The sequence below is a fragment of the Raphanus sativus genome, chromosome 3 (genome assembly GCF_000801105.2).
Source record: "Raphanus sativus cultivar WK10039 chromosome 3, ASM80110v3, whole genome shotgun sequence".
NCBI classification, from domain to species: domain Eukaryota; kingdom Viridiplantae; phylum Streptophyta; class Magnoliopsida; order Brassicales; family Brassicaceae; genus Raphanus; species Raphanus sativus.
This window is the reverse complement of record NC_079513.1, coordinates 28,214,766-28,226,781: the sequence shown is the minus strand read 5'-3', so window position 1 is coordinate 28,226,781 and position 12,016 is coordinate 28,214,766. Positions and strand designations below refer to the sequence as shown.

The following is a 12,016-nucleotide window of genomic DNA, read 5'->3' as shown; positions in this document are numbered from 1 at the left end:
ACCCAATTATAAAGGTTTATTATTTTTTTTATTCTTTTTTCAATTATTTGTCATTTTTTTAAAGTGTAACTTTTTGTTTTATTTTGCACATGTATCCCACCAGGCCACCACGATCAACACATATATTATTATTATCATAACAAAGTGTTGTTTTGCATGAGGAGCCTATTATATTTTTGATCTTTTTGACTAAAGAGCAGTAATATATGTTTATGTCGTCAATAAAGCAAAAGGACTCCTACTTTTCCTTCTTCTCCTTTCTCCTCATTTCATGATATATAGCAGCCTGTACGTGCTTTGTAGTTATAAATACATGAGTTGTATAACCTGTACTGGCTTTAAGAAATGGTATAAGCATCCTAAACCTACATACATTTATAATACTATTATCTAACATGATTTACTTACAAAATGCCATTCGATTTACCGCCTGTGTTAGCATTTCATCTAACCAATACGAATGAATATATATAGTTTCCAAAAAAAAATATGACTGAACTATATAAAACAAAAACCCTCAATAAGGTGCATGATCAGAAATGATATATACTTGAATTTTGTCTTGAAAAAATCTAGAGATAAAGTGATTGATATTCTTTTCATTATTCCCTTTTGTAAAATCAAATCATCATAGAAAAAAAAATCAAAAGTTTGATGATCAATATTTAGACCACGTGCATAATCTCATAAAGTATAATAAAAGTTAAGATCACTCATCATCCATTTATAAAGGAAACAACAACAACAACAAAATATTTGTATGTTTTGATCCAAAAATATTTGTGATACCTTTTCAATTTAGAGTAATCATGTTACATTCAGAAGCAGTAGCTTTCAAGTTTGAACGAAATTTCCAGCTATTTTTGCAGTGTTGGGTTCAGTCCTGGGTCGAGACCTACAACACTAGAGAACAAAAATTAGAGCAATGGACACGCCAACGAATTCATTTCATTATTATGTATTAGTATTAATGATCCTCAATATTCATTATTGCTTAATTTTTGTCATTGCTTGTTTTTTTTCCAGGCAACAACCCATTGACTAGCTGCATGTAAGTACATGGACGCATGTCACGCATCAGTAGTAGTTTCAATGGCCTTGCTTGGCCACATCAATGGTCAATGTATATTGGATAATTATTTTGATTTGAATTGGTTTCGTTCTAATTGTGTAAAATATTAGACACACACGGTTTTGCTTATTTTCCGACATGTTTTGAATGTCCTATCTCATATGTTACATATATAATCTAATAGTATATATATCAAGTACTACATTGGTGAATTTGCTAAAAGTTCAATCACTACGATTTGTGATATACAAATCAGTCACAAAGCAGACACCATTATTTCGTTATTTCTCTGTGGAGGTGAGTTGGATGATTACGCCAATCGGCCAATGGATAAACCCATCATGACATATTAGTAAGGCAGTGGATGGTAGCCCAGTGAGAAGTTATCTTTTTGGGGCCAACGATAGAAATAAAAGCGTATGAAGAACTAGTAGAACTCTCAGTGGCTTGTTTCGACCCAAAAAAGTACTGGCTCGCTTCGGTCCATACAGTAATCAAGCGATATACGCCCAGAAGAACTTTATAGTCCTTATTTGAACAAGCTATACTACTTTTGTCTTTCTTTTTAGCAAAAGAAAAAAAAATCTTGATCAAGAGTTTCTTCTAACAGTGAATAAGAACATTGATTGTGGATACATGAGACCAATTGCAATTATACATGACACCAATTGCAATTATAAATAATTGTCTCCTTCAATATTTACCTTTTTGTCAACAAAGTTTTTATAGATTCAGTAGTTGTCTCCTTCAATATTGTCAACAAATTTTTTTCTCCTAACCATTTTTAAGACTTGTTTTTTACACAAACATACGTACCTTCGCAGACTATATATATGTCATATAATTTTAATAGTGTTTTATGTTGTTTATACCGTTACAAATTATTCTTATGTTGTTTATACGCACTAAATTTGGTTATTTTTCTATAAACATCATCCAGTTCGTAGAGATTTTAGTTCAGTTATAGAAAAGTTTTAAAATGTGGACATATAGTGATCGAAGTCTATAAATGTTTGAAAATGAAGAAGGCAACTGATTATCTCAGGATGCTGGCATTGACTTACCTTTTTTATAAAAAAGCGATTAGAGCATATAATATTAAAGATTACAGAAATATATACTAGAAAGTAAGATGTTTTTTCGTTGTATGTAAGCGGCATCAGTCCTATATTTCACCCGTTGGTCTTACTAAACATCAGAGGAAAAACAAACTTGTTGTAGATGTTACTAACTGATCATCATGAAACTATATTCCAAGCTTATTAAACTCGAGCTTTTTAAAATAAAAGTAAGCTTAGGGTAAATACGGCTCATTGTGTACATCATAATTCCATGAGTTGCAAATTAGACCCTTTTAACTGAGAAAAAAACATTGTACGAGGAACTTAACCTTTTTTTAAAACGCTGCACATTATTGCTCATAGTAAATGGAATTAACTGAACTAAATATTTTGCACGTCCCGTAATTATAAATATGTTATATACTAGCTAGGTGTCTTTTCAATTATATGAAATTCAATAATTGAGAGGAGAATCGGTTCATGTGACGAGCAGGGAGGAGGAATAAAGCAGTCAAAGCAAATTTTAAAGATTAATTATATGTATATTGTAAAGCAAAAAAAAACGAAGGTGCTATCATTGGCTTATAAAGAACAAAGAATCAATTTCTTATGATTTGATCTCTCACAGTTCATCTCTTTTATGTTATGTGGATGCTAAAAAAGACTCCACACGTTTTATGTAGAAAAATTCAAATAAATTCCTAAAAGATATACATACTACTATCCGATTTATTATTGAATCAATCTAAAAACAGTATGTTCCCTAAGAAAAATCTATGTACATGTATATGCCACTTTAGACATTAGAGACGTAAGGCGTACATACTACAGTGTTGTTATATATATCCATGTGATGAACTGAAAATAAATATAGGAATATAATAAGAAAAAATGGACAAAATTTTTTTATCTCTAAGAGTATTTGTTCGAGAAGCATTAAACCTTCCGAATAAGTATTATTCTTCTGCACCATTACTATTTATCAGCTTCGCTAGCTCTATATATTCTCACCACTAACCACAACAAAACAACTCACCATATACAACAGCAGCAGCAGAAATTGAGCAAAACACAAGTAAGAAGATGAAGATTATGGTATTTGGTGGGGAACTGGTAATCTGCATCCTGAGGTTTAAAAATGCATATATAGGCACAAACAATGTGCAAATGTGTATTATAGTTTTTAATCCTCGGGATACAGATTACCTCTTCCTTACTCAAAGTACAAGACAACACTTAACTCAACAAAGACTAAACCTTAAATTGCTTGGAGAAGAAGCATGAAATTATTATATTAGCAGCATGAAGATTGGTTAGCTCAAAGATAATCCCTACTCTCTTTGCATTTTATATTTTCTATACAGTCTATCATTTTGTGAGTTGCAATGACTTAGTAATTACACCTGTGATTAAGAGTTCTTCACCTTTACAAAAAAATGGAAATATTAAGAGAAAGTTTTAGTAAATAGAAAACTTACAAAAAATTATTTACTATTCAAAATCAGGAACAAATGTTTTTATCAAAATAATAATGTATTTTTGGTGAAAAATCTAGCAAAATCATATGTACCGACTTCACCTAAAAGAGAAACGCAAAGATCAAACTGATATGAAATCTTCAAATGATGATACCCAAATGCATATGGTTTGATTGCACACAACCATATTCACGTATGGATTGATTGATTTAGAAGATGCATGGAGACACATTTAACAAATGTTTAATGATTTTTAATGATCGTTGCATGTCATGTACAATTTATTTTAAGTGAAGAATATATTCATCAAAATCATATGGTCTAGTCATACGAAGTGGGATATGATTTGATAGATAGTATATATCTGATTTTATGCGGGTAATATTATTATTTGATCCTATCTACTGACTGTAGTAACTCTACTCCTTTCTAATATTGAACAATGAATTTATCCAACCGGTCCATATATATACAAAGAGATTCTTAAATTTTATGTTGGTACGTAGTTGAACCGGGTAAATAAGATCTGGTATCCGGTTTAGGAAAACGAGTCCAAGGGCGGAAAGGTCATTGGGGGGAAAAGAGACGCGTGACGTGTTGATTGAAAAAGCATTAGACCATTTCATTTCGATACAAATACGATCAATCTCCGCACGAAATCAGCTTTGGTTCATCTTCTCTTCTCTTCTCTTCGAGGAAGCTTTGATTTGATCGTAAATTCGTAATCGATAGATTGTTGTTGGCGATTGCTAAGATTGATTAAGAGAGTTGAGTTTTGTGATCGGAGAGAATGGATTGGGGAAATGTGACGGTTGAGGATCTGGTGGATGCTCTACGAGAGGTTGACTGGTCGTCGCCGCCGCGTCCGCTATCGGAGTTCTTCTCAAGGTTCACCGTTCCTAAATCTTTCGCTAAATGGGATAGCCGCCTCAAGTGCAATCTCTACTAGTACCATCCCTCTCTCTCTCTCTCTCTTAGTTGCTAAGTTAGGTCTAGACTTTGGTTTGTGTATTTTTTTTGTTCAATCTGGATCTGGAAGTAGGATCCATCTCTGAACTATTCGTTGTTAAAATGACCGATCGTATTCGTCTCAGTTGCTATAACGATCGTATAAATTGAGCTTGGCGTTTTTGACCTGTGTTTTCTTTTGCAGCTACCGAACGAACTACTTCATCATGATCGTCTTTATACTTGGTATGTGGTGTGTGATAAAAAGTATTATAGATATATCTCTATGGTGTTTTTTACCTATCTTAATCATGCATGACCTGTGTGTGTTGTTTCTACCTTAAAATTTTACTATCACAGGATTGGGATTTCTTACAAGGCCTCTCGCGCTTCTCTCTGCCCTTTTGACAGCACTAACTGTGGCATTCCTAAATGACAGGTTTTTCTTTCCAATCTGATTCAGTCTCTCACACCTTTTTTTGCTTAATGGATGGATATACTTCCTTCGGGACAAATCCATGATTGATTGATGAAGATTCTTCTTGTTTTACAGCTTTGCAGGTTCCTTTAGTGAGAAGGCCACACGAACCATCAGAAGATTCTCCCCACCTTTAGCTGCTAAAATGAGACCTCCATTGGCGTATGTTTCTTTCTTGCTTCCCTCCTCTCCTTTCTTACCCCTTTCTTATCATCCCTCTCTTTTTATAGGCCTGTCATCCGTGGACGCCCATCAGCTAAGAGAGCAATCTATATCTGTGGCCAACCCCGTTGGGTCTTTGTCTTGATATCCTCACTTGGTATGTGCCTCTATATATCTTTTGTTTCATTATGCAACTTTATGAAATATGATTTGGATCCCTTTTTTTTGCTTGTTTCACAGTGAGTTTTGCACTTTGGTATATTTCATGTGGTTTGTTCACCGTCTCTTTGGCACTACTCATTGGGCTTCTTGGTATGCAATCTACACTAATTTCCTTAACTTAATTTGTCATATTCTACTTCCATGCTTGATACCACGATTCCTTTTTTCTTTTCTTCTGCTATTTGTGTTACAGCTACGATTCTTCATGCAACCTTGAGAACACCCAACTTGAAGGCACGTCTTAACACCTTCAGGGAGGAATTTCGAGCAGTGTGGCGTAACTACAGTGAGATCTAGAGTAATATAAGCTCGAGCAGAGTATTGCTGTTGCTCTGTGATCTTTAATTTTTTTTTTTAGCTCCATGACTCGGGATTCTGTTTCTTGATTTGGTTTCTGCTTTCTGTCGTAGCAGTCTTTTGTTTAAGCACTTGTAAAGCCAGCTTTTTTGCTGTTGTTTCCCCCAAAACCCTTTTAATATACAGTCCTAGAGTCGTTTGAAGTATTGAGCTCTTGATGAGTTAAATGCCATCTAAAGAATTACATAAAGATCATCGAGGTGCCTAACCTTTTTTTTGTAAAATATTTGCTTCTTTTTTTCTTTGGCAATTTTGAAGGAAAGAAGAATTAACTACCGAAATAGCTACATGTAGCAATATTAGCAACAAGCAACAAGTCAATTCAACGAACGATTTTTCTGTATCAACAGGGATGACGAGAACAGGTTCTTCACCTGAAATAAACTCCCTTGCTTAAAAAGTTGTTTCACTCTAGCTTATTATTCATGGAAGGGAAACAAAGATGAGTTCCAATTCTCAACAAAAGACTTGACGCCCTTGAGCCATTGACGATGCTCTCTTTTCTCTAGTAAACCTGAAAGAAGAAGTAACTACCGAAAAAGCTCAAAAGTAAAAACACGTAGCAATACTGCCAACAAGAAACAAGTCATTTCAACGATTTTTTTGTATCATCATCATTCATGGACCATGATGAGAACAGGTTCATCTGAAATAAAAGTTAAAAAACCTATATGTTTCACTCTTATGATTCTCTCAAGCAAAGATCAGTTTCACCTCTTAACAAAAGACTCTACACCCTTGAGCCATCGAACATACTCTCTGCTGTCTTTGTTGGCGACATAATCTGCTAGAAAACAAGTGAAGCTCGGTTTGATCCCTCTGATCTCCAAGAACCTGTGGAATGCCTTCTGCAGATTCTCATCCAAGTCTCTGCGTCAAACCCAAAACTCAAAATCACATTACAACATCCAACCTCATAATATATATACTGCAAAGACAGCGCTATCTATGATTGGATAAAACATACTCAAAGTCGGGTCCTTGATAAGCAATCTCGTTGTCAGATCCTTGGGGTTGTTTGATGGATAAACTATCAATCACAATCTCATCGGGGTAAGCGCTGACTCCAAACTCGAGACATCCACCGTCACCTTTTGCCACACTCACAACCATCGGAATCTTAAAAAAGCTTTCCTCATCATCGTTAGATTCTGCTTCCTCTTCTTCTTCATCAAAAGGTACAGAAGAGTCGACTTCCACTTGGATGGTTTCATCCTCAAACTTCCTTGTAAAAAACAGAGTTGGTTTCCCTGGAGTATCAATGATCTCGAAAGGAAACCCCTCTGGCATATCTTCCATCTGTTTTTTTTTTTATTTTCAAAATTAACTCAATTGGAATCCACAGATCTAATTACAGAGAGAATTTAGCACAGAAGCAGAGATAACTTACGACGTTTTCATCAGGCGCTGCGCATTCGATTTCAGATTCGATAACTCTAACTAGATTCTCGTCGGCGGTGTTTTTAGCCACCGCACTCTTCGTATAAAATCTCGAGGATGAAAACACCGATCCACGGCTGAGCTGCTGCTTCCCGCCAAGAATCAATCTCTCAGCGGAGACGGCACCACTGCGGAGACTCACCGGAGATATAACCGCACGGAATGCAACAGTGGCCAGACTAGACGAGGCTCGACGAAACAAAGACATTCTCAGGGAGGGTTCTAGGGTTTGAGAAGAATCACAAGACAATCGGAAAATGAGGGTTTTAGCCGAGAGAGAGAGAGAGAGAGGTTTACAGATTTTATATTTGACTTCGGATTATGAATATCCGATAAGGCCTGATTACTTAATGGGCTTCTTAAAGCCCACATTATGCTTAGGTGTAAAAATATTCTTGTTCGGACCAGAACTTGGGGATATTCGGACAGTAAAAAGAGGAATGTCTCTGTACAGAGACACGTGCCAAAAGACAAAAACGAATAGCTTTTCGTGCGTCAGAGTTGCGTCACTGTTTCTTCGATTTATCGTTGGCTTCAAGTTAAGGGAAACATAATTGTTCCTCCAAATACAGGAGCTGCAATGATTGATAGATGAATCAATTTGTGGTAAATACTTCCTTTTTAAATTCAAAGCTCGAAAAAAATTTCCTCCTTTAATGTTTGCGGCTCTGCTCTTAATTATGGTTTCCGTAGAGGGTTTATGATCTTTTAAGTGGAAGTTTCCTGAAGAACACCGACAGATTTTGGAATCTGATGTTCTGTGTATGTGAGATCTCTCCGGAAAAGTTGATGGGTTTAGGGCTTTGTGGAAAGAAGTAGCGATTCTTTTTTTTCTTCCTCCATTGGTAGAAAGTGTAGGGTTTTTTGTTTGTTGAGTTATATAGTTTATGGTCGATGAAGAAGAAGATGATTGGGAGTCCAGGAACAATGAGTGGGTTGATATTGAGGTTAGGGCAGTGTGCGACTGCTGCTGCTTCCATCGGTGTTATGGTTTCTGCTCCTGGCTTCTCTAGCTACACTGCTTTCTGGTAATTTTTGGATTATGGGATAGTGAAATGGGGTTTGCTAATCTCTTGTTGATTATGATTTGTTTATATCTGAGTCGATCTCTTAAAAATACAGCCGACAAAACTAGTTAGGTGTGTCTGATACTTTTTTTTGGCTTATGGTTTCAGCTTCTTAGTTGCATCAATGGGTCTTCAAATGATTTGGAGCTTTGGACTTGCGTGTCTTGACGTATATGCAATAAGACGAAGAAGCGACTTACAAAGCCCCGTCTTATTGAGCCTCTTCGCAGTTGGTGATTGGGTACTAAATTTTTATCATTCTAGTAAACAAACAGAGTTACAAAGCCCCACCTTATTGAGAGCCTCTTGTGTAAATTCTACAGGTCACTGCACTTCTCTCTCTTGCAGCTGCGTGTTCATCTGCAGGAGTTACGGTTTTATTCACAAAAGACACTGTATTTTGCAAGCAGGCCTCTCTCTCTTGCAATTGGTTTCAGTTTTCTGTCGCTTTAGCTTTCTTCAATTGGGTTTTGGCTGCTATATCGTCTCATGCAATGTTTTGGATCTTGATATGACATTGAAGTTGAACACACAACCCACCCCCCCTTTACAAAGATCCGTTTCTATGAATCGTTTTTTTTTCTCTTTTCTTTTGATCTAACTCATAACCGGAAACTGAGGGAAATGGTACAGTCATTTTTGGTGAATGCTCAAGACAACTAGGACTCAGTAACCTCTTGTGATAGAATTTTGATGATGTGTTCCATCTCATCAGCCACCTCCCGGTTTTGTCTCCGCACGTTAAGGCATCCGGATGCTACAAACCTGTCGTTTTTTTTTTCTTCTAATTTTTGACGAATGATCGGTATCATTAGAGTTATGTACACACACAATTCAGCTGTTCATTTCATATATTCTAACAGTGAGTATATACTTAGGCTTACATGATGTCTTTATGTCAACATAAGAATTTTTAAAAAATTTGATTAGGAGAAGTATTAGTCTTTCAACCTCAGAAAACAGTAACTAACAGATAAAGCTTACTATATGATAAGTACAGATTTACTTTTATGGAAAGAAAACATAAAGTGAAAGTGGTGACAAGAGATGTAGCAAGTTATAAGAAAAATAAATCCTTTTCTTGTAAGAAAAGAGATGTAGCAAGCAAAACTCTGGTTTCTATTAGTCTCGAGTCTTAACAATACTCAGGGACAAAATGAAGAAATGGTGAACCGGAGGATTGTACTAAACGGCTTACAGGTAGGAATAATACACAGATATAGCCCATGGTGCTGTCAAAGACCAACTGAATATTAGCTATGAATAGTTTGAACACAAGTAATGAAAGCGAGAATGGGCATGTGCTTTACATGCATATACCATGCGCATGTAAGGGCCTTTCGGTTTTGTCAGCCACATGGCCCATATCTAGCAGATGGGAGTATTAGATTATGCTTGTTAAATTATCTGAATGTGGATTTACATAAGAAACACCATCTTTAAAGGTTATTTGCACTGGGATGCTACAACTTTATAAAGCATTTTAGTGCTTAGAAATCAATTATTGGAAATTCAACATACATCAAGTCCAAATTTGTAAAACCTAGTTTCATTTTACAATGCATGTTTAGTATATATAATTATAATTAGATTTGTATAAAGCTAAAAACAGTAAATAGAATCAAATAAATAGGCTTATCTCTTACGATGTGTTTGTTCTTATTCTCATCACCTAACACGATCCTAAAAACTATTAGTCATCGCTTTTTAAGTAAAAGAGCCAATTATATCTGCTTTGAAGCCAAATATGGATAAACACATAATTTGCTATCGTACCACATTAGTCAAACGCTTTCAAATTGTATTAATTGTGCATGCTTGTAAATTTCTCGATAAATCTCTTACCAATAAAAATAAAAATAAAAATAAAAAGTGACATTTGTGAGGGACTTTTCAACATTTAACAACATTTTAATTGTTAAAATACATCGTTGGAAATTTCTATAAATCTTTCACCAGTACTCATGTTCTTATAGCTTTCGGTTGCTTTTTGAGATTTTTTTTGTTAACCTTGCTTTTCTTCAGATTGCGTCCAAGTATTTGTGGATTGGCAGATAAAATAGTTCTAATATATATTAAAATAAATAAATGTAGTTATCCAGTATTGGATTTTTGTCTTGCTTCAGCCAATGTTGAAGTTGAAAAATAAAATTTGAGACTGGTTTAATAATTTAAATTTACCCAAATTGTATATAATAATAACATATATGAAGTTTGACCTAAAATAGTGGATTTCTTAAATGCATTTGAATATTTTTGTGGAGCCGACTGAATAGTCTCTCCCTTCTTTAGAAATTAGTTTATTGATTATGAATGGCATATCGTATCATGGTTTTAAGGATTAATCATTAGTTAAGTAAATAAACAAGTTAGTGATAACGCTTAAGATTGCTTGCGAACTTCAAAGCCTCAAAAGGTTTGCTTCATGGAAGTTGGGACTTTCCTTTCACATCTTTTCTTTCGTTTTCGTAAAAATATATATATTTGTTTGTCTATTCTCCTCAATGATACCGTCACGATTAACTATGCGTGGCAGCATACCCATCGCGTCACGTCATTATCCCTACTCATTTCTTTCTTATATATATTATATCAACCCTCCTTGAAAGCTTAGAAATCTCACAAGACAAAAAGAAAAAGATTTGGATTCTTTTACAGAGAAACAAATGGAAGGTTTGATTCCATTCTTGTACAAAGCCTTTGTTATGTATAAAAGAGAAAGACGTTTCTCGTCAGTTTTGTTCAGCGATCATCACTCTTCTCGTACCGCCAGTTATTACACGCGACTTCTCGAGGATTCCTCCGCTAGTTCTGGACCGTCAGATCTCAGGCGATTGGGACCAGACCGTCTCGGAGTGTTGGAAACGAAGTCGTCTCCCACTTGCTAGGGCCAACACCAAGTTTCTTTCTGCATGAATGATGATATATTATATTTGCGCATACATATTGGTTTGCATGGCATTGTGTTAAATGTTAATTGTATACTGACTGTTATTATATTTGTAAGTAAAACTAAATTTTGTTAAAACCATAAAACTATGGTAAACTATCGAATTCCTTAAGTGTATACTGAATGAATTTATGTACAAATTAATTCCTCTGGATGTGTGTATATATATATGTAGTTTTTCATAAAAAAATATTTTTTTTTTCTGTCAACCAATACTTGTGCATCACTTTTACATACAGATCAGTTGAACCGGACACATAGAGCATAACAAGCTACGTAGAAAAGGAAAGCGATAAGTTTCTTGAGGCCTAAACAACAAAACAAAACAAAGAAGCATTTTTTACTTTCCTTTTTTAATCATCTCGGAAACCTACTGATTAACTAATGACGAAATAACATTTAGTGGATCATGGTCATCAAAATTCCTATCAGTGGTAGAGGAGGAAATAAATATAGGAGGGTCAATCCATAATTAATATATATTATAAGGTCAATTAACAAATTTTATAGGGTCAGTTAACTAAATTTTGCAATATTTTCCAGCTTTTTACATAAATATACATGTAAATTTAAAAAAAAAAATCAGAAATCCACCAGAGTCAATTGACCTCCTAGTCAACACAATCATGCAACTTTGCTTGGACACCGAGGCAAAACAACAAGGTGGCGGATACTTTAGCTCGATCGATCCATGAGTAATCAAAGATGTACGTAGCCTTGCTCCTATCTCAATTGTAAATGCTCTTCATGAGGATTACACTAATACATTAATATAAGCAAA

The 12,016-nt window shown here is 35.0% G+C and overlaps 3 protein-coding genes across 5 annotated transcripts; 2 read left to right on the top strand and 1 right to left on the bottom strand.

Annotated features, from left to right (window-relative positions):
* Positions 1-4,227: 4,227 nt before the first annotated feature.
* Positions 4,228-5,924, top strand: LOC108844162 (PRA1 family protein A1). Its single transcript, XM_018617378.2, has 7 exons — positions 4,228-4,559; positions 4,765-4,805; positions 4,920-4,998; positions 5,113-5,199; positions 5,268-5,356; positions 5,440-5,511; positions 5,615-5,924. Exons 1-7 carry the CDS (start codon positions 4,402-4,404, stop codon positions 5,716-5,718), a joined length of 630 nt encoding a protein of 209 aa, XP_018472880.1. The 5' UTR covers positions 4,228-4,401; the 3' UTR covers positions 5,719-5,924.
* A 207-nt stretch (positions 5,925-6,131) lies between these two features.
* On the bottom strand, positions 6,132-7,506 carry LOC108844161 (uncharacterized protein At2g39795, mitochondrial). 3 transcript variants are annotated; one of them, XM_057005581.1, is made up of 4 exons: positions 7,169-7,506; positions 6,746-7,077; positions 6,493-6,648; positions 6,132-6,292 (listed from the first exon to the last, which is right to left on the bottom strand). In XM_057005581.1, the coding sequence occupies exons 1-4, from the start codon at positions 7,424-7,426 to the stop codon at positions 6,235-6,237; spliced, it is 804 nt and encodes a 267-aa protein (XP_056861561.1). In that variant the 5' UTR covers positions 7,427-7,506; the 3' UTR covers positions 6,132-6,234. The 3 variants fall into 3 exon arrangements, with proteins under 3 accessions (XP_056861561.1, XP_056861562.1, XP_018472879.1); XM_057005582.1 differs by having other exon boundaries at positions 6,132-6,308; positions 7,169-7,505; XM_018617377.2 differs by lacking the exon at positions 6,132-6,292 and having other exon boundaries at positions 6,327-6,648; positions 7,169-7,505.
* Positions 7,507-7,696: 190 nt separating this feature from the next.
* LOC108846003 (CASP-like protein 5B1) lies at positions 7,697-8,855 on the top strand. The gene is made up of 3 exons (XM_018619209.2): positions 7,697-8,246; positions 8,394-8,526; positions 8,609-8,855. Exons 1-3 carry the CDS (start codon positions 8,113-8,115, stop codon positions 8,798-8,800), a joined length of 459 nt encoding a protein of 152 aa, XP_018474711.1. The 5' UTR covers positions 7,697-8,112; the 3' UTR covers positions 8,801-8,855.
* The last annotated feature ends 3,161 nt before the right edge of the window (positions 8,856-12,016 follow it).